The following is a 20006-nucleotide window of genomic DNA, read 5'->3' on the forward strand; positions in this document are numbered from 1 at the left end:
GAAACTAAGAGCTTCTAGCACATATCTATAGTACAGTCTTTCTCCATATATATGTATATAATTTTTTGCAAATAAACTAATTTTTGAAAATCATCATAAATACACATATACAAGAGCACTTTCCCAGGGATCTTTGTAGGGTGACTTTGAAGGACCTAAATAGATTGGAACAAAAACAAAATTGACCCTAAACCACAGAAACAAGTCAGAGTTAAAGCTCGCTTTCAGAGCTGTTTTATGCATGCATGGTCTTTATATGAAATATAACTTTCTTCCTTGGAAACAAAGAGAAATACACTCTTACACTGTAATAATTTATAATTTTTGACATTTTGCCTATATTGTCAAGGGTGTGCAGTAACTTCAACACAGAGGTTTTACAGAAGGGAGCTTTATAAATTTCATCAAAAGAAAGCTCAAAAAACTTAATCAGTGTAAAATAAGAATTTTCTGGAGTTTAATATAAACACTGACAATCTACAGTCACTGTATTTTAACTATCCATTACAAAGGAACAAGTCAAGCAAATATAATTTTCATCAGCTGTTGATTTATTTATAACCATGCCTTTATAAAAATTATCTGATAGCCTCTTCTCCAATTGAATGACATTATCCAAATGTCATATATTTTTTGTCTTTCATTTTCATTGATTTCTCTGATTTATAAAGCCTCTTTTACACGCTCCAATTTCTTATTATGTCCCGAAGAATCAATGTTCTACTCTAAGCTTCAAGCTTTCTATTGCATGCCTTTCCATAGCCCACTCTGCCATAGATCAGAAATTGAATTCAAAGTCATCTGCCTAATGACAATGATTTTTAACCATTTGTCATAGCTTTTTATTTTCTTTGTTAGTTAAATCAAGTAAATTTATCACCACCTGTAGAACAAAAATTAAGAGTTTTAACATCACTTTTTATATATAGTATAAAGTTGAGTGCTATATCCACCTATTAGATTTAAAATCTTAGTGCAATACACAAGGAAAGCATCTGTGCCTCTTCACCTTCTAAACTGTGAAATATTTACTTTTATATCTTACCCAAAAGATGACCCAAAAGCAAAAGGAAAAGTTGAGCAATGAATTTGGTCAGGTTAAATAGTAAATCAGTTTAATTAGTCCTCTTATTCTTTTTCCTCATAAATTGGAGATGGGGGATATGTGGTAAAGAAATTTTTCTGAGAAGTTCTGACTACTGTTGTACCATTACAGTAGAATATATAAAACTACCAAATTCAGAAAGTTTTTCGAAGGAATATCAATATAACATACACTAACACAAATGAAAATGTTTATTGGGAATAACATAATATAAAACAAGGAAGCTCTTGAAATCTTCGAGCTGGTTATGAAACTGTTGTTTCAGACAGGTGCAGCACTGATGGTGACAAAGCCTGCTTGAATGAATACTGGTTTGATTCTAGTGTTTCGTGCTTGTCCTGATGATCTAATGCAGTCCACTGTGACATGGCTGATTATGAAACATCACTGAATAATGTTCTCAATCCTGTATACTTTAGTTTGCAATACTTTTATCAAGGGATTGGGTTGGCATGAAGAGATCAAACACATCTCAAGATATCTGAGACTTAATATTCTGTTGCCAGCAGTAGATGTTAATTTAGAAAGAGCACATGGTTCTCATAGTGGATGGAGTGGAGTAACTCAGTCATGTCTTAAACAGTTGTTACTCATCTGACTGGCAATGGCTAGAATTTTGGTATTCAATTCAGACACCTTAAAATATCATAATTAGAAATCTTCCCTTTTTTCATGTGTTGCTATGGACTGCATGTTTGTATCCCCCATGTTGAAACCTAACCCCCAACTTAATGGTATTTGGAGTTGGGGCCTTTGGGAGGTAATTAGGTCATGAGGGTGGAGCCCTCACTAGTGGGATTCATGCCATTATTAGAAGAGACGTGAGAGCTTGCTTGCCCATTCTCTCTGCTCTCCGGCATATGAAGATACAACCAAAGAGCCATCTGCAAACTAGGAAATGAGCTCTCAACACCAGATCTGTAGCCACCTTAATGTTGGACTACTCAGCCTCCAGAACTGTGATAAATGGGTGTTTGTTGTTTAAGCCACCCAGTCTGTGGTATATTTATTATGGAAGCCAGAACTAAGACATGTATTATTCATACTCCCACCTAAGAGTTTAGCATAGGCTAATTACAAAGACAAAAAGATACACAAGTAATGTTTAACATCTAGAGTGAACATTTATGTAAACTATGGGCTTTGGCTAATAATGATGCTTCAACATAGATTCATTAACTGTAACAAATGCACAACTCTAATGAGGGATATTAATAATGAGAGAGGCTGTACATGTGTTGGGGTAGGAGGTATATGGGGTATCTCTGTACCTTCCTCTCAATTTTGCTATGAGCCTAAAATTGCTCTAAAAAATAAAATCTTAAGATAATACACAAAAGATGAATAAGGAAGGAGGTCAGGAATAGCTAAATTTTAAAAGTTAAAGAAAAGGGACTGTTAACCTTTGAAAACTGTGATAATGTGTGAATTTTCCATATCGGCACCTAATATTAATATCAATGTTTTTCTTGGCTTATTCATTAAGGGATTTTTTTAAAGACACAATTTTAATTTCTGCACAGAAAATATATTGTTTCAACTAGGCAATTTTCTTTAGTTAGTATTTATTGGCAAAACTACAGAGAAACTAATTGTATTATTCTACAACTTTTATTTTTTCAAAAGACCAGTACCATTAGATTTACTGAGAAAATTTTTTTGCAGGACCCTTATTTGAATGTAACCAGCATTACATTCAAATAAGTGTTCTCCGAAAGAGTCCCCCAGCCTTTGCAGATATTCTAGACTCAGGACCTCATATGTCAGCGACAAACTACCAGCAGCAAAATATTTACTTTCACGACTAATAAGACTGTTGAATGAAAAGTGGCTGTTGCTGCCTAAACTGTGGAATTGCCTACTGCTGCAACTATTCTGATAAAAATCCTCTCTCTGCTGTTAGAGCCAAGCAATATAAAATAAAATGATACCCTATGTGACTTATTTTCTGTAAACCAAAGAAATAGGAGAAGCGGTTAAAAGTAATAGCCAAATTTTAGCTGAACATAAGGTAGGATTTCTAACAGTTATATAGGTCCAAAAATGCCATTCACTTTCTTAGGAAGTAGTGAGGTTTCTGACTTTGGCAATGTTCAGTTCCAGGTTGAGTAGCCCCTCAACAAGCGTCTAGGAGCAATCAAGCATTTGGATGGATGTTTGGACTATATACATTACAAAGTAATTCTATTCTTGAAGTCTTATGGTTTAAACTCTGTTTGCGTACGTGTACCTGTGTTTAGATTCATCAAAATGGATCGAAGGCCTATCTTATTTCATGACCAATATCTCTGAGCAGTATCATGATAAGTACTCTGTAAAGGTGCAAACATGAGAAGCTATTCTTAACTTAATGCTATATTAACTTAAATGCAACCTTACAAAATCCTGTAAGGACTTTTACTTTAATAGCAAAAAAAATTTTTAAAGGGAAGAGTCAAAAGTGGAACACTTCCAGAAATATGAATACTGTTACCAGTATTTACTGGCTAAAGTAATTAAGTAATTTCAGAGAAAATGGCCTTCCCCTTAAGTTATAAGCTTGAGGGTTTCAAGGAAATCTAGCTACAGTGTTTGTTCAGTATTTATTCAATTTAATGAAGCTCAATTCCTTGTAGCTGTAACTACATTTATTTCCTATATTAACTTTACTTACTTAATGATGCCTATTCATCTTCCTAAAATGTGTTTTGTTGTGTTTTTATAGGCTGTGCTTTTAAAATTCTCATGCTTTTAAAAAGCAAGGTTAAGTATAAAAGAAGACAATGAAATACAAGAGATGGGAGAGGGCTGGGTAGCAAGCAGGAGTGCATAGGGAACCCCAAAATTCTCAAACAAAGAAATAAATGATAAAGAGCAGCTCTCTGAACACTTAAGTGGTACATCTCCTCTACTATAGGGACTGGATAGTCCTAAACAACTTGAAGAATCTGATGTTGGATTTGGAGCCCAGCCTGCCAAACTGGATGACATTTGTCTTACTCTAGGCATATACATAATCTATAGGTATAATTTATGTGCATATATAAAGCTATATATAATCATTATCATGTTACTGTAGGGCACAGAGCAAAACACAGAACTTCTCTGAAGAAGAAATTGGGTTGAAAAGAGGGTTATTTGGAAAGGGATTTGTCTTAAAACTTCAAACACATGGCAAGAGCTTTGGTTTTGCCTTTGCGGGGCAGGGAGAGAGAATGAGTGTAGGAGGGATTGGCTTGGATGGGTGAGTGGTGATAGATATTTGGGAGAGGATAAGTATCCCCTGCCTGAAGCCACACCCTGTTGCTTCCACTAATTGGGTACAAAGAAATTTACCTTTTAAGTTTTTTTTTTTAACCTGGGAAAAATATGGTCAGAGTCACTGATATCTTCCCTGCCAACCCCTGACTTGTTCCAATGATCAAACAAGATGTATGTATGAAAATATGCTTTGCAAACTTGAAAGTGTTACAAATATTCAAACATCTTGCCACTTGAGAGCCTGAATCTTATACAATGGGGAGGCTGCCTAATCTGGCAGAAATGGTGTGAACCGTGGACAAAACTCAGGACAACTGACCTCTTCCCTTTACTGTGTAATTAATGCAAGTGCATTAATGCCTTTGAATGTAGTTTTCCCAATGGTAAAATGGGAATATTATTACCAATTCCTGGGTTTTGTTGACTTTATAACATGAAGGTTTTTAAAAATTGTTGAAGTATGTAAAAGCTTTTAATACATTTCTTAGTACAATTTAGGTCCTAAAAAATAGAAATTTCATTAGCATTGTTACTATTTTAGAAGCAGTGATATTGATATTACTATAGTGCTTTAGATGTAGAAGGATCTCCAAAGATTGCACTTTACCTATATGTAACGGTAAATCTTCAACTTTAAAGAGGAAGCCTCATTTGGGAACCGTGACCTTAATAGGCAAAAAAGTCTTCAGAATCCTTATGTTCTGATGGTAAAGGTCTTTATTATAATTCATCTCCTATGCCACCTCTACAGTCCATGGGAATTATTGGTTTCACCTCAAACACATTTCCTGAGTACTTGGAACTGAATGAAAATTAAAATCTGAGGAGCAGCTCTCTTCTCCTTCCATTCAATAGACAGCCACATCTCGTGCAGCCCCAGCCGCATCCCTGAGACACCACAGTGAAGGTGAAGGCCGGAGTAAATGGATTTGGCTGTATTGGGCACCTGGTCACCAGTGCTGCTTTTAACTCTAGCAAAGTGGATATTGCCGCCATCAACAACCCCCCTCATTGACCTCAACTACATGGGCTACATGTTTCAGTATGATTCCACCCATGGCAACTTCCACCATCAAGGCTGATAACGGGAAGCTTCTCGTCAGTGGAAATCCCATAACCATCTTCCAGGAGCGAGATCCTACCCCAATCAAATGGGGGCGATGCTAGCACTGATTATGTTGTGGAGTTCACCAGTGTATTAACCACCATGGAGAAGGCTGGGGCTCACTTAGACGAGGGAGTCAAAAGAGTCATCATCTCTGCCCCCTCCTCTGATGCCCCCATGTTCATGATGGATGTAAACCATGAGAAGTGCAAAACCAACTTCACAGTCATCAGCAATGCTTTCTGTGCCACCAACTGCTGAGCCTCCCAGTCAAGGCCATCCATGACAATTTTAGCATCATAGAAGGACTCATGACCATGTCCCTGCCATCAATGCCACCTGGAAGACCGTAGGTGGCCCCTCTGGGAGACCATGGTGTGATGACTGCAGGACTCTCCAGAACATCATCTCTGCATATCCTGGCACTGCCAAGGCATGGGCAAGGTCATCCCTGAGCTGAACCAGGAAGCTCATTGGCATATCCTTCCCATGTTCCCACTGCCAACATCAGTCACAGACCTGACTTGCCATCTGGAGACACCTGCCAAATATGATGACATCAGAAAAGTGGTGAAGGAGGCTTTGGAGGGCCCCCTCAAGGGCATCCTGAGCATCCTGAGCACCAGGTTGTCTCCTCTGACTTTAACAGTAGCATTCATTCCTCCACTTTTGATGCTGGGACTGGCATTGCTCTCAATGACCACTTTGTCAAGCTCATTTCCTGATATGACCATGAATTTGCTTACAGCAAAAGGGTGGTAGGCCTTATAGTCCACATGGCCTCCTAGACCACCAGCCCCAGTAAGAACATGAGAGTTAAAGAGAGGCCCTCAGCTGCTGTAGTCCCTGCCCCACTTAGTATCCCCAACCACACTGAGAATCTCCCCTTCTAGACACAGTTTCCATGCCATTGTGAATGGGTGAAGAATGGGAGGGGCCTAGAAAGCCTCACTTTGTCCTGCACCATCAATAGAGTCCCCATATTCAGCCCAAAATATTAATTAAATGAAATCCTAGGAGCAAAAGTTTATCATTTCAATAGCATTTATTGTAAAGTTTATTTGCAAATTCCCCAACACAGGAATAAAAATTATTCACCTATATGCCAGCTTTGTTCAAAATAGCTATAGACGTACTTAATAGTATATAAAAATGAAATCTGAGCTATTCTGTATAGAAAGGTCCCAGTTAGGAATAAAGACAAATTTTATAAGTAAAATGAAAATACAAGCCAAGATTAATTCTGAGATACAATTCTAAAGAAAATAACCATTTCATTTAATTTTCATTGCAGTTTTGAGATTCTTTAACATCTCAGTTACAATGAATTTCAGTGCATTTCATGGACAAGTAGATGAAAGTCAGTAGGTTGTGTCAAGCCTCATAAAAGCTATGTTGAGGAATTCATGTGAATTTAATTAGTATTAGCCAGGTATATTGAACTGCTGTAATATTTCTCTATGAACCATAATGATATAGTAAAATTACATTTTTTGTGTGGATAGAAGAAAAAGGTCAATGAGAATTAGTGATAAACGTATTTTATAAAATAGATACAACTTTTTATTTTACTTTCTAGTAAATACAGTAACTCAGACTAAAAAGCGTAGTATCCAATAAGTCTTCAGAGAACATGGTTTGCTAACTAGATTATGTCACTTAATTAACATATGAATGGTTACCATGAACTTTCAGAGTTTTTAAACACAGATTGTCCTCTTAGGCAGTTTAAACATTTCCCCAGTCTTGTTTGCACTATTAACTTGCTTCCCCCCTGCCCCTTGAAAAAAAGCCCTGCTAAGCAAAGATTAGTTTTAACTTTGGTCCTCTCCAAATGCTCACAAACTGTGAAGTAATGGAAACAAAATAAATATTTACTGTACTGGATAAATAAAAAGTTGAGTCAAGTTATTTTTTACTGACCCTGAGTGGGGAGGAAGTAGATTTGAAGTTATTTATATTGAACACTGAATTGACTAGTTTGAAATGTGTTGTTATTGTGATGGTTATTATTGGCTTTGGGGTGGAAGAATTTTTTTCATTTTTAAAAATTTTATCCAAAATTGACCAATAAGTTTATTCCCTCAGTGATCGCCTACTCCTTCGGGCCAGACTCAGGCAATAAAGTCCTAATGGTCAAATTGGTTCTGTCAGCTGGCCTTGCTGTATAGATTCTCCCTTTGAAACATGTTTCAGGAGATTTTGGCATATGAAACAAAATTGAATTTGCCCACATTTTCTCATTAAATGCCCCAAGAAGGAAATTCTTATGAAGCCTGTTCATTCAAAGAAATGTTGTTATATGATATAAATAGACAAAGGAGTGCTAATCAGGACTGTCACATTGCTATGAAAGAAGCCTTTAAAGGCCGGGCGCGGTGGCCCAAGCCTGTAATCCCAGCACTTTGGGAGGCCGAGACGGGCGGATCACGAGGTCAGGAGATCGAGACCATCCTGGCGAACACGGTGAAACCCCGTCTCTACTAAAAAATACAAAAAAACTAGCCGGGCGACGTGGCACGTGCCTGTAGTCCCAGCTACTCGGGAGGCTGAGGCAGGAGAATGGCGGGAACCCGGGAGGCGGAGCTTGCAGTGAGCTGAGATCCGGCCACTGCACTCCAGCCCGGGCGGCAGAGCGAGACTCCGCCTCAAAAAAAAAAAAAAAAAAAAGAAGCCTTTATTAAAATGCCAACAACCATCTACAATTTAAAATAAGTTATTCTATCATATTGTCAAAGGTTTTTAAAAACTGATAAAAAATACTTTGGCAAGAGTATGGGGAAAAGGGCACCCTCTCCACCATTTGTAGAGATGCAAATTGGTTCATTCTTTCTGAAAGGCAGACTTTTAGTATGCTTGAAAAGAAAAATTAACGTATACCCTTCGTCAGAGAACAACTCATGTCAGGAATTTTATCTAAGAAATTTTATATAACTTTCACTCTATGGGCATCTGCATAATTAAAATTATCTTCATTATAACTAAAATTATGCAAATGTCCATAAAGTGAGTGAAAGTTACATGGATATGTACATGTTAATACTCAGCTAGGTTTATCCTTATTATTTAACAATAGATCTTAGATATCTTTCTATACTAGTTCGTATAGAACTCCCTAAAATACAGGCTGTTATATGAATGTATTATACTATAATTTATTTAACTATTTCTTACATTATGGATATTGGTTTCCAGGTTTTTTTTTGTTTGTTTGTTTGTTTGTTTGTTTTTGAGACGGAGTCTCGCTCTGTCGCCCAGGCTGGAGTGCAGTGGCCGGATCTCAGCTCACTGCAAGCTCCGCCTCCCGGGTTCACGCCATTCTCCTGCCTCAGCCTCCCGAGTAGCTGGGACTACAGGCGCCCGCCACTTCGCCCGGCTAGTTTTTTGTATATTTTAGTAGAGACGGGGTTTCACCGTGTTAGCCAGGATGGTCTCGATCTCCTGACCTCGTGATCCGCCCGTCTCGGCCTCCCAAAGTGCTGGGATTACAGGCTTGAGCCACCGCGCCCGGCCTGGTTTCCAGGTTTTTATACTACAAACAATTCTTATAAAATTTCCTGATTGAAAATGTATGTACAAAATTACTGATGACTTATTGAATAATTCATAAGTAGGTTTTGTTTTCTCCTTTAAATTGATTATTTTTCTCTCATTTGAGTATAAGGAGTGAGCTAGAATCCATCTTTGGTTTCTGGTTATTTTTACCCAAAGTAGTCAACTTTTACTGTAAATCTTTCCAAACAATCTATCTTTTTTCCCAACTATATTATAAAACTCCTATTTTGTTCTAAATTGATATACATTTTTATTGTGGTACAATAAAATGCAAATTTTATTGCATTTATATTTTATAAATACCATAAAATTGTGGTATTTATGGTATTTTTGATATTTTAAAAATTTATGGTGTTTATGGTATCTTATATATACCATAACATTACAAATGCCATAAAATAAAATACCATAAAATGGTTGGGAGGTAGGAAGGACTGACAAAAATTGGTTTTCACCTGGAAAAATATACATACAAGAAGAGCTAGCTAGGAAAGACTGCAGATGTCAGGACAGCTCTCTTTCAGGAAGCAACTAGAAAAGCTGTGTCATACACAGAAAAGCAGATGTCTGATATGAGCAGCCATGACATCCAGGACTTGAAGGACCAAGGTACTAAATAAAAACAGGTTAAACTAAGCTATGTTGAAGGCAGGAAATAATAAAGAGAGAAATTAATAAAATGGGAAGAGAGGGTACCATACAGAAAAATCGACAAAGCCGAAGTTGCTTCTTGAAAACACTCACAAAATTAATAACTTACCTTACAAGATTCATCCAGAATAAAAAAAAGTAACACAATTTCCTAATAACATGGGGAAAGATACAACTACAGAAACAAATATTGAGGATATTAAGAACAATTGTATGCCAATAAATACAAAAATGTAGATGGAATGACAAATTCTTTGAAAAATGTAACTTTCTAAAACTGATCCAAAAGTAAATAGAATATTTGACTAAACCCATATTTATTAAAATATTTGTATCTGTAATTAAAAATCCTCCTACAAAGAAAATTCCAAGCCCAGAATTTTTCTAAACATTTAAGGAAGAGGAAAGGAACCTGTTTTGTGATACCTAAGTAACTTTAACAATACAACCTGATAAAACTGTATAAAATATACGACACAAAAATCCTAAGCACAATCTTAGCAAATTAAATCCAGTGGTATATAAAAAAGGTTAATATATAATGACCAAGTAAGATTTATTGCAGGAATGCAAGACTGCTTTAGCGTTTGAAAATCAATTAATGTAATTAACAACATTTTAAAAGTGAAAAAACAAATACTATATGATCATCTTAATAGGTAAAGGAAAAACATTTTATGAAAACCAACACCTTTTTAGGGTCTATTTCTGATAGACTAAGAACAAAAGGGAACTTCTTTAGCCTGTTCAGAATGTCTATAAATTTGATAGGAAATATTGAAAATGTTCATTTTGAGACTGGGAAAAAGACAAAGATGCCCATATCTCACTTGTATTTTGCACTGTGCTGGAGGTCCTAACAAGTGTAATGAAACAAACAAAAAGATGCAAAATGTATGATGACTGGAAAGGAAAAAAACCTATCCTTATTTGAAAGCAACATGACTGTGGAAATCAAAAAGAAACTACCAGTAAACTATGAGAATTATTAACTAAATTTAATAAGGCCCTGAATACTAGGTCAATTTTAAAAATCAATTGTATATGTGAATCTAGCAATGAACATTAGAAAAGGAACTTTGAAAAAGGTACTATTTACAATAATAACAAGAAACATCAAATATCTAGGAATAAATCTAAACAAAGATGTGAAAAATCCTTATACGAAAATTTAAGAAAGCCAAAATAATTATAAAGATATATGATGTTCATGGATTCAAAGCTTCAATATTAAAAAGAATTACATTTTATCTGAATTTATCTATAAATTAATACCATTCCAACTAAAATGCCAATAGGTAAGTTTTGCGGAAATTGAAAAGTTGATTCCTAAGTTCTAGTGACAATATCAAGAGGCAAAAGTGTCATTTCAGAAAACATCAGTAAATGTGTTGGCAAAATGTAAAGCTACTAGAATTGCTGATTGGAGTGCAAATTGATACCACTGCTTTGGGAAACTGCATGGCACTATGTCCCAACAATTCTGCAGAAAGGCAAACATGTATTTTTAGCAGCAAAATTTATCATAGCCCCAAACTAGAAAATACCCAAGTGTCTATTAGTAGTAGTATGAATAAGTACATTGTGATATATTAATATTAAATGAACTCAATACAACATGAAGAATCTCACAAACATATTGCTGAGTCAAAGATGACAAATTCAAGGGTATGTATTGTCCAATTCCATTCGTATAAAACTGAAAAACAAGAAAAGCTAATTTGTGGTGGTAGAGGTGCTAATAGTAGTTAAATCGTGGAAGGAGATATTGTGAGAGAGAAGAGTGATTCTGGGATGCTGGTAATATTTTTTGATCTTAAATTATAAACATATGATGTATGCACTTTCCTGGGTGATTAAACATCAAGAAACACATTTCTTTCTTTTTTTCTTTCCTTCTCTCTTTCTTTCATTCTTTCTTATTTATTTATTTTTTTGAGACAGAGTCTCACTCTGTTGCCCAGGCTGGAGTGCAGTGGTGTGATCTCGGCTCACTGCAGTGCCCACCTCCCGGGTTCAAGTTATTCTCCTGACTCAGCCTCCAGAGTAGCTGGAACCACAGGCACACAGCACCATCCCTGACTAATTTTTGTATTTTTAGTAGAGATGGTGTTTCACCATGTTGGCCAGGCTGCAACATTTCTTTAAACATGCAAAAATAACCAGGAAAATTCTGAATAATGTGGGGTGTGAGAACAGTCTAGACTATGAAATATTATCATGTATTATGGATCCACATTAATTTAAAAGAGTGCAGTATTGACAGCAGAATAGATAACAACAGGAACAAAGAGCAGGTTCAAAAATGGACCTAAATGCAAAACAAAACTTTTGTACTATGTGTATGTACACAGTTACTTGTAATACTGGGAAGTTTTAGATATCAATAAGTTGAGTGAGTAAATCAAGTTAAAATCCTAGGTTATTCAAAGGAAGCAAATCACTAAAACAAATATTTAAAATTATGGGCCTCCATGTAAAATGTTGAGCAAAGATTCTCATCACATCTCAATAACAAACAGAAAAAATCAAAACAAAGTGACTTTTCCTATATACTTCTCTTCTTTCTTTAAGATGATACATAGATTTAAATTGGATGGTGGAGGTGAGGGGGACAAAGGTAACAGACTTTCTTATTATCTGAAAAGAGACAAAAATTTGACCCCACGCCCTTTTGTTTATAATCTGTCTGGAGTGAAAAAGTGTTTTGTTTTGTTCATTTAACTAAAACAGGATTGTAAAAGAGTAATGATAGAACCACACTTCAAATCAAAAAGTGATTTTGTGATCTCTTCAATGCAAAAATCCAAGGGTAAATTTTGTTTTGGGAGAGATTGAATACAGAAGATTAAACATTGTTATCAGGAACTGGCTTCTCTTTCAAGCAGTCATTTCCTCTGTGATTCCAAGATGGCTGCCAGCAGCTTCCTGGCAAGCATCTTTCTTATGTCTCACCCTGTGAAAAGGTGGGGGCTTTTGTCTCAGCATTCCCTGCATTAAATTTGTTGAATTAAAATGGAATTTTTGGGGGCCCAAACATGTCACACTCATTTCTGAGTCAAACGTGCTGCCTCAAGAAATGTACCAATTTGAGTGGTTTAGTCCTAAATTATATGCTCCATATTTGAGCTAGGGAGGCATGAACACATGGGCTGAGAGTAGGGAATGAAGTGAGCTCCCCAGGCGGAAATTGGGGTAAGGCCATTAAAGAGAGGCTGAATAGAGTCCAGGTGGCAAAGTGTTCACTCTAGGGTAAAATACAGCTGGGATGGGGACAAAAGAAAGAGAGGCACTACAAATTTAACCTTGATATTTGTTTATTGATATTAAAAAACTAAATAACTACTAAGGACAGAATGTTTTTGTTCTCTAAAAATTCATATTTTGAAGCTCTAATCCCCATTGTGATGATATTTGGAGGTGAGGCCCTTGTGGGGGAGTTAGATGATGATAATAGAACCCTTAGAAATTGAATTAGTGCCCTTATAAGAAGAAACACAAAAGTGATGATCTCTCTCTCCTCGGTGTGAGGACATAGCAAGTAGATGGCCTTTTACAAACCAGGAAGAGGACTCTTATCAGCACCAAATCAGCTGGCACCTTGATTTTGGATTTCCCAGCCTCCAGAATTGTGAGAAATAAATTTCTGTTGTTTAAGCCATTCAATTTATGGTATTTCATTTCACCAGCCTGAGGAGATTAAGACAATAGCCAAATCTCACTTTTTGAAAAAGTAAAGATATAATGAGGCAGAGAAATATTCCCTATCTCCTACATTTTTCCTGGTGTTTTCAAATTTTCTGTGGTTATTTTGGTGACAGAGTTTGTTTCCATGAGCCAGCGTGGAATGTAAAGCAAGCACTCAGGATAATTGATGATGGCTACCCCTGCAGAAAAAACTGTCTTGTACCAAAGGGCCAGTTTTTTTTTTTTTTAATCCTTTTTTGTATTACTGGTTTTAAATAATGTTTCTGACAAGATTCTACTTTTCTTTCTGTCAACTGTCAGTGAACAGTATTGGGCATTATTTGTGGGGCTGTAAATACATTACATGAAAAACTAATGAGTCCTTAAAAAGTCAAGAGAAATGCCTCCAGAGATATTTACCTAACATGGTGATTTATGTAGGTCCAGGAATGAAGTCTCAGAAACTTCCAAATGAGAAGTCTGGAACATAAAATAAAGTCTTTTCCAAATCTGTCTTTTTTGTAGCCCCTGGACACATTTCCATTTTACTTTTAATCTGAAAGTTGGAGAATGTTTTTCATGTTCAACTTAAATTGTTTAGTTAATGGTCTAAGAATAACTCTTGGGAACATCCCTCATCATAGCATGTTATTACTCTATTCTTCTGACTGAATTTGATGTATCTATTGTATTCTTGCTGCAAAAACCGATCCCTGGGATTAATCATTTTCCTTCTAGCAGCTAGAAATTGTAGACATTTAATGGATATACCTACATCAGTCAATTTAATGAGTCTCATTGTCTAGGGTTTGAAATACACTGATCACTCTAATGTTAAAATATAATTGACATTCATCCTTATTTCAGGTTTCTAAGTTTTCCAACTTTGTCCCTCCTGCCTGCCTGAGAAGGGTAATTTAGTTTAAGCTTAAAAACAAAAAGTTGTTCAGTGCCTGGGAAGTCAAGTGGATCTACTGGGTAACATGCACAGAGAGTAAACAATCTTTGTGTCATTTACTATAGTACACCTTCAGCAAATCACTTAGCTTCAGTTTCTTTAACAGGGACTATTTTGTCATCTTAGTAGGAATTGTTCCATGGAAGGATCACTGGTTAATATTATCCGGGGGTATCTCTGGCAGCCTTACAGTTGAAAAGAATGGGATGCTGATGTGGCTGTGGCATCTCTCGCTGGGTCATGAGCCAGGGCCTCCATCCCCCTTCAGAGGCTAAGCACAAGGCCAAAGGGGTGGGCTTCCAGATAAAGGAGACCCAGCCAGTTGTCAAATACAGTTATAAGAAAGTAAGTGCACTCAAACCTGAGTTATAATTAATGGTTTTTTGTTTATGTTTTGTTTCAGTTGTTTGAATTTATGAACTTTTTGGCGGAGAACGTCATCTTCTGTTACATGGGCCTGGCACTGTTCACATTCCAGAATCATATATTTAATGCTTTTTTTATACTTGGAGCCCTTGTATCCTTTGAAATACAGAACATGGGGTGATTAGAGAAAATAACAAATTACTTACTCTTACTGATTATTCTGTTAAATCGTTAAAGCAGTTTCCTAAATTCCATTGCAAGGTTCAGACACAAGGCAGATATGTGATTTCTAGTTAGGGGAGAAAAGCATCCTAAGAAATTAGGACCTCCATTAAATAATTATGGTTCAGGATAAGAACTTTGGAAAGAACTATGGAAATAAAGGGGGAAATTAAAGGAAAAGATATTTTTCAAGTCAAAATATGTTTAACTACAATTACGAATCACTTACATAAAAATTATGTCAGTGTATTCTTTATAGAGAAACAGACTTAATCTGCATTAGAGTATATCATTCCTGATATACAGGATTATTCAGCTTTGGAAATGTTTTCCAAGCATCCAGGATTATTCAGCTTTGGAAATGTTTTCATTGCAAGATGACGAAATCTCTTTTCCAATGAGGACTTCAAAAATAGGACAGATGATCAAATGAAATGAGCATGATGCATGTGCTTTCAACATCATAAGCACTGTTCAAATGTAGGTTCATTTGAATAAGATAGCACCCTTCCTTTCCTATGAAGACAGATAAAATCTAGACCTCACTTTTAATGCAGGGGTTTTTCCTAGCTCTAGGCCTGGGACAGGAGGTATTTCCAGTGGGAATGGATATCTATCCAAAAGCATGTTGAGCCATTAGGAATGTCCCCAAAGACAGTTAGCAACTGTTGTCCTTCTTCCCACTTGGAAGATGGGCCAAGGCCACCTTGGATCACAGATAATCCTAACAGCCAGGAGAGGCAATTCCTCTCTATAAACTGTGTTCCAATTACACATCTGCATTTGCTTCTTAGTCTCTTTTCATTGAGCATTCAGCTGAACCCAGGTTTCATCCCAAACCTGGATTTTAAAAGGAAGTTACCTCTTCCCAAATAACTCCGTCCCATTGAGGACAAACTAGAATAGCCCATCGGGGAAGGAGTCAAAGACAACAAAAAGGGAAAGGTGAAGAGCACCAATATTTTCAAAGACTTTTACTTATAAAACTTTGATTTTAGTAAATTGCCACATAAAGCAACAGTTGTATTATGTAATTAGACAGGTAATTCCTCTCAAAATTAATTCACCAAAAGAAAAAGGTACGCAAAGCTTGCTAGATATAGGGAATATAAACTGATAAGAAGGAAGATGGTAAACATGAACAGAAGCACATTTATCCTTTCTAAAGTGCCATTTGGGAAGATAATGCTACAGCATCTGAATGGTCTCTGCCTCACATTTTACAGCAGAATTGAGGATAGTCAGTCATCAGCAATATAAATGTGATTAGAAAATTTACAGTGATTGAAATGGTATTGGGCTAACAATTTTAAAGCCAGTATCAAAGAAAGACAGAATTCTCTATTATTTCTGGGAATAATGACATTGAAATATAAATTTTGAAAGCAAGTTGGACAAATGTGAATTGAAATGTTTATTTCTGGTTTTTGGGTCATAATGTAGAGAAGCTTAAGGACATAATTTTAAGCTCAAGGATTCAAACCATCGTTGCAGCAACATTTTCCTCAATGGTTCCCTGTGCTTATCTACAGCTAGCAATTTTTGTTGCCAGAGCCTGCAACATATATCCCCTCTCCTTCCTCCTGAATCTAGGCCGAAAACAGAAGATCCCCTGGAACTTTCAGCACATGATGATGTTTTCAGGTATGTGAGCTACGTTGTGTGTTAGTGCTGCTGGTTCTCTCACACTTTTACAGAACATGAAAAACCATCAGGAATTTAAACCCTTTTTGGGAAACAATTTCTCTTTACCCCACTGTACCTAACACTATGCTGATTCTTTGTAAGTGCTGAGCAACAGCAGGATTTCTCTTTCCACATGGGAAATGAAGTTAGAGGGAATCTTGTTGGTATGGCTTCAAGGTACCATATCTGGTCGGAAATTGGCCTGAAGTGGACATTAGGCTTTCCTCTGACCCATTTCAGATCAACTTTTCATACTAGGGAATTTGAATTATAATTTCATAAATTGCATGCTCGGGGTAAATAGTTTGTAAATGGTGCCACTCTTATTCAATGTTCCTTCTCCACTAAAACCTTGCTCCTTCCTTATGCAAAGCTCCAGAAACTCCTCATGGTTAATACCAAAGCAAATCAGACCTAAGTATGCTCAGTTGTTAGTTGAGAAAACAGATATTAATTGAGCACTCACCAGGTGCCTGAGATGAGTTCTGAGCACTGATTCATGAAACTGACAAGGTCTCTGTTCTCAAGACGTTTGTGTTCTAACTGCTTAAACCGTACCTCAAGGCTCCTTTCCAAAAGAAAATAAACCAAATGAATTTTCTGACCTTGAAAAACTCTGGGGATTATGGTTTATCTTTAGTCAATTAATTTTCCTACCCTCAGTCTTTCCCTATTCAAAGACCTTTTGCAGAGATCCTTACATGATTCATATGTAGCTATACACTTACAGTGTACTCAGAGGCAGTTATTGGGGGATACATGAGAGTTTACAATAAAACCTGCTGTCAGCATGAACAAATACAATTTAGGGTACATAGGGTCATACACAGAAAGTGAGAGAAATGAACTTTTATTAACATTTGCCATTTGTCACTCGCTATTTTTTAATTAATCCTGTGAAGCAAATATTAACACATTTTGTAGATGAAGAAACTGAGGTTCAGGATCTCAAAAAGGTTACAAAACTTGGCCAAGAACAAAAGTATTCTTGAACCCATGTCTGTGAGATTCCACCTAAACCTAACCAAGTGTCTCAAAATCCACATTCCTGAGAGCAGTAAAAGGCTTGTTTCGCCTTCAGTGCCATTCTAGACTGGTCCATATGGTTAAAGGGGCAGCTCCCAAGCTGAGAGTGAGTCATCGATTCAGATATGGACAAATGGAGATACAACATTAAATTTGCCCTACCGAAGGCCTCTGACAGTACTTCCTTACATTTCTAGACATGTTAGGGTAAGAGAGAGAGAGTCATAAGGAAGGTGAGAAGTTAGAGTGGTAGATTATTTTTGAATTAGAACAGTAATAAACTTTGGCAATGAGTTGACTTTTATTATGAGAAAGCAAAAGGTAAACTTGAGCACTCGTAAATGGGAAGCCAGCATTGGGTTGCATTTTTTCAAAACATTTCTGGGAATTGGAAAGCACTTTTCCTTCTTTCCCATCAAAACATCAGTAACTTTACTCTGGAGAACAGCAGTTTATTTTCAAAGCTTCAATATTACATTTTAAACATTGCTTTATTTGACAAACAATGCTTTGAGAAAAATGTAAGGCCTTAGATAATCATGTTAGGTTGTGAATTGTCTGCCCAAATGGCCACCTGGCTTGGTGGTTTCTCCAGGCTTTGGCACCTTCTAAGTTTTTTTAACCATAGGATTGTAGCTGCATTAAAACCTCGTAGAGGCCAATTATATGATGTATACAGCCAGGGCATGAGGAGGTCCAGAATTTATCTTTATGGTATTCTAAAGCCAGGAGTCAGCAAACTATGGCTCTTGAATCAAATCTGGTCCATGGCTGTTTTGTTAATATTGTTAAGTTGGAACTCAGCCCAATCTATTTGTTTACTTATTGTCTATGGCTGTTTTTGCAATACAGTGGCAGAGTTGTGAACCATATGTAATCATGTGGTTCATAAAACCTAAAATATTACTATCTGGCCCTGTTCTGAAGTATCCTTACCCTCTGGGAGAAAAACAATAACCCTATCACATTAATGGGGTTGTAATTATTAGTTTAATTCATGAGAATGCCAATCAGCCAGTTCCCATCATTAAAAAGACAACATGCCAAATTTTCAGGACAGCTACCTACATATGACTGTAATGTCCAGAGAATGCCACCCATTGTCTTCCATATTGAGCATCCATATCACCTGCTGGCATTGGCACTGTTAGTTAGAAAGTAGCAGCTTGAACCCAAGGGCACAATCATCTTGGGCCAAGGTTCACTTCTTTTACGTATTTGATTGGATTTTTGTTTTGTACACTTTTCACATTGAAATGAATCTGAACATCAAAGAGATTGAGTTTCTTCTTTATATTTCTAATGTCAGTTTTATTAAAAGTTAAAATTGATAGTACTCTTTTACATGGTAGAAATAACATTGGATTTCGCACTAAAAAGCTGTCTTCTTAGCTTTCAAATGAAGAGATAGTAATGTTACATATATATGTAATGGAATCATTGATGCCATGCTCAAAAGTTGCTTTATACCTTCCTAAGCGCTTTCATTGGCACTGCTTTGAGACTCATAGCCACAGTGAGATAGGATAGCCATTATGCTCTCTTTTTTTTCATTTTTTTTTATTGTGGTAAAATACACATAACATAAAATTTCCCATCATAACCATTTTAAGAATACAGTTCAGTGTTATTAAATACATTCAAAATGTGCAACCATCACCACTGTCTACCTCCATGATTCTTTTCATGATGTAAAACTGAAACTCTATACACATTAAACAGTTCATTCCCCCTCCTCCCAGTTCCTGGCAGCCACCATTCTTTCTGTCTCTATGATTTTGACTTCTTTAGGATCCTCATATAAGTGGAGTCATACAGTATTTGTCTTTTTGTGATTGGTTTATTTCACTTAGCATGATATCCTCAAGGGTCATCCATATTATGGCATATTATAAAATTTCCTCCCTTTTAAAAAGGCTGAATAATATTCATTGCATGTATATATCATATTTTATTTATCTATTCATCTGTCAGTGGACACTTGGGTTCCTTCCACATGTTAACTATTGTGAACAATGCTGCTGTAAACATGGGTACACGGACACCTCTTCAAAACCTGGCTGTGAATTCTTTTCAATATATACCCAGAAGTAGAATTGCTGGATCATATAGTAATTCTATTTTGAATGTTTTGAGAAGCTGCCATACTGTGTTTTAATGTAACTTTACCATTTTATATTTCTACCAACAGTGCCCAAATGTTCTTATTTCTGTACATCCTGGCCAAAAATTATTTTCTGTTTTTTTGCTTTTTTGTTTTTCTTTTTTTTTTGCTTATGGTAGTCATCCTAATGGGTGTGATGTAATAGCTCATTGTTCTTTTGATTTGCATTTCCTTCATTAATAATGATGCTAAGCATTTTTTTCATGAGCTTACTAGCCATTTGTGTATTTTCTTTTTTTTT

At 36.3% G+C, this 20006-nt stretch overlaps 1 protein-coding gene across 1 annotated transcript in view; it reads left to right on the forward strand.

The window, feature by feature from the left end:
* The window catches only part of SLC9A9 (solute carrier family 9, subfamily A (NHE9, cation proton antiporter 9), member 9), a 611074-nt gene that overhangs the window by 357154 nt on the left and 233914 nt on the right, over window positions 1–20006 (forward strand). Inside the window, exons 10-11 of the mRNA XM_011958071.1 lie at window positions 14705–14818; window positions 16422–16533. Coding sequence (XP_011813461.1) covers window positions 14705–14818; window positions 16422–16533 — 226 coding nt within the window. The remainder of the gene's footprint in view (window positions 1–14704; window positions 14819–16421; window positions 16534–20006) is intronic.

The sequence above is a fragment of the Colobus angolensis genome, unplaced genomic scaffold (genome assembly GCF_000951035.1).
Source record: "Colobus angolensis palliatus isolate OR3802 unplaced genomic scaffold, Cang.pa_1.0 Scaffold46, whole genome shotgun sequence".
In the NCBI taxonomy this organism is placed as follows: domain Eukaryota; kingdom Metazoa; phylum Chordata; class Mammalia; order Primates; family Cercopithecidae; genus Colobus; species Colobus angolensis.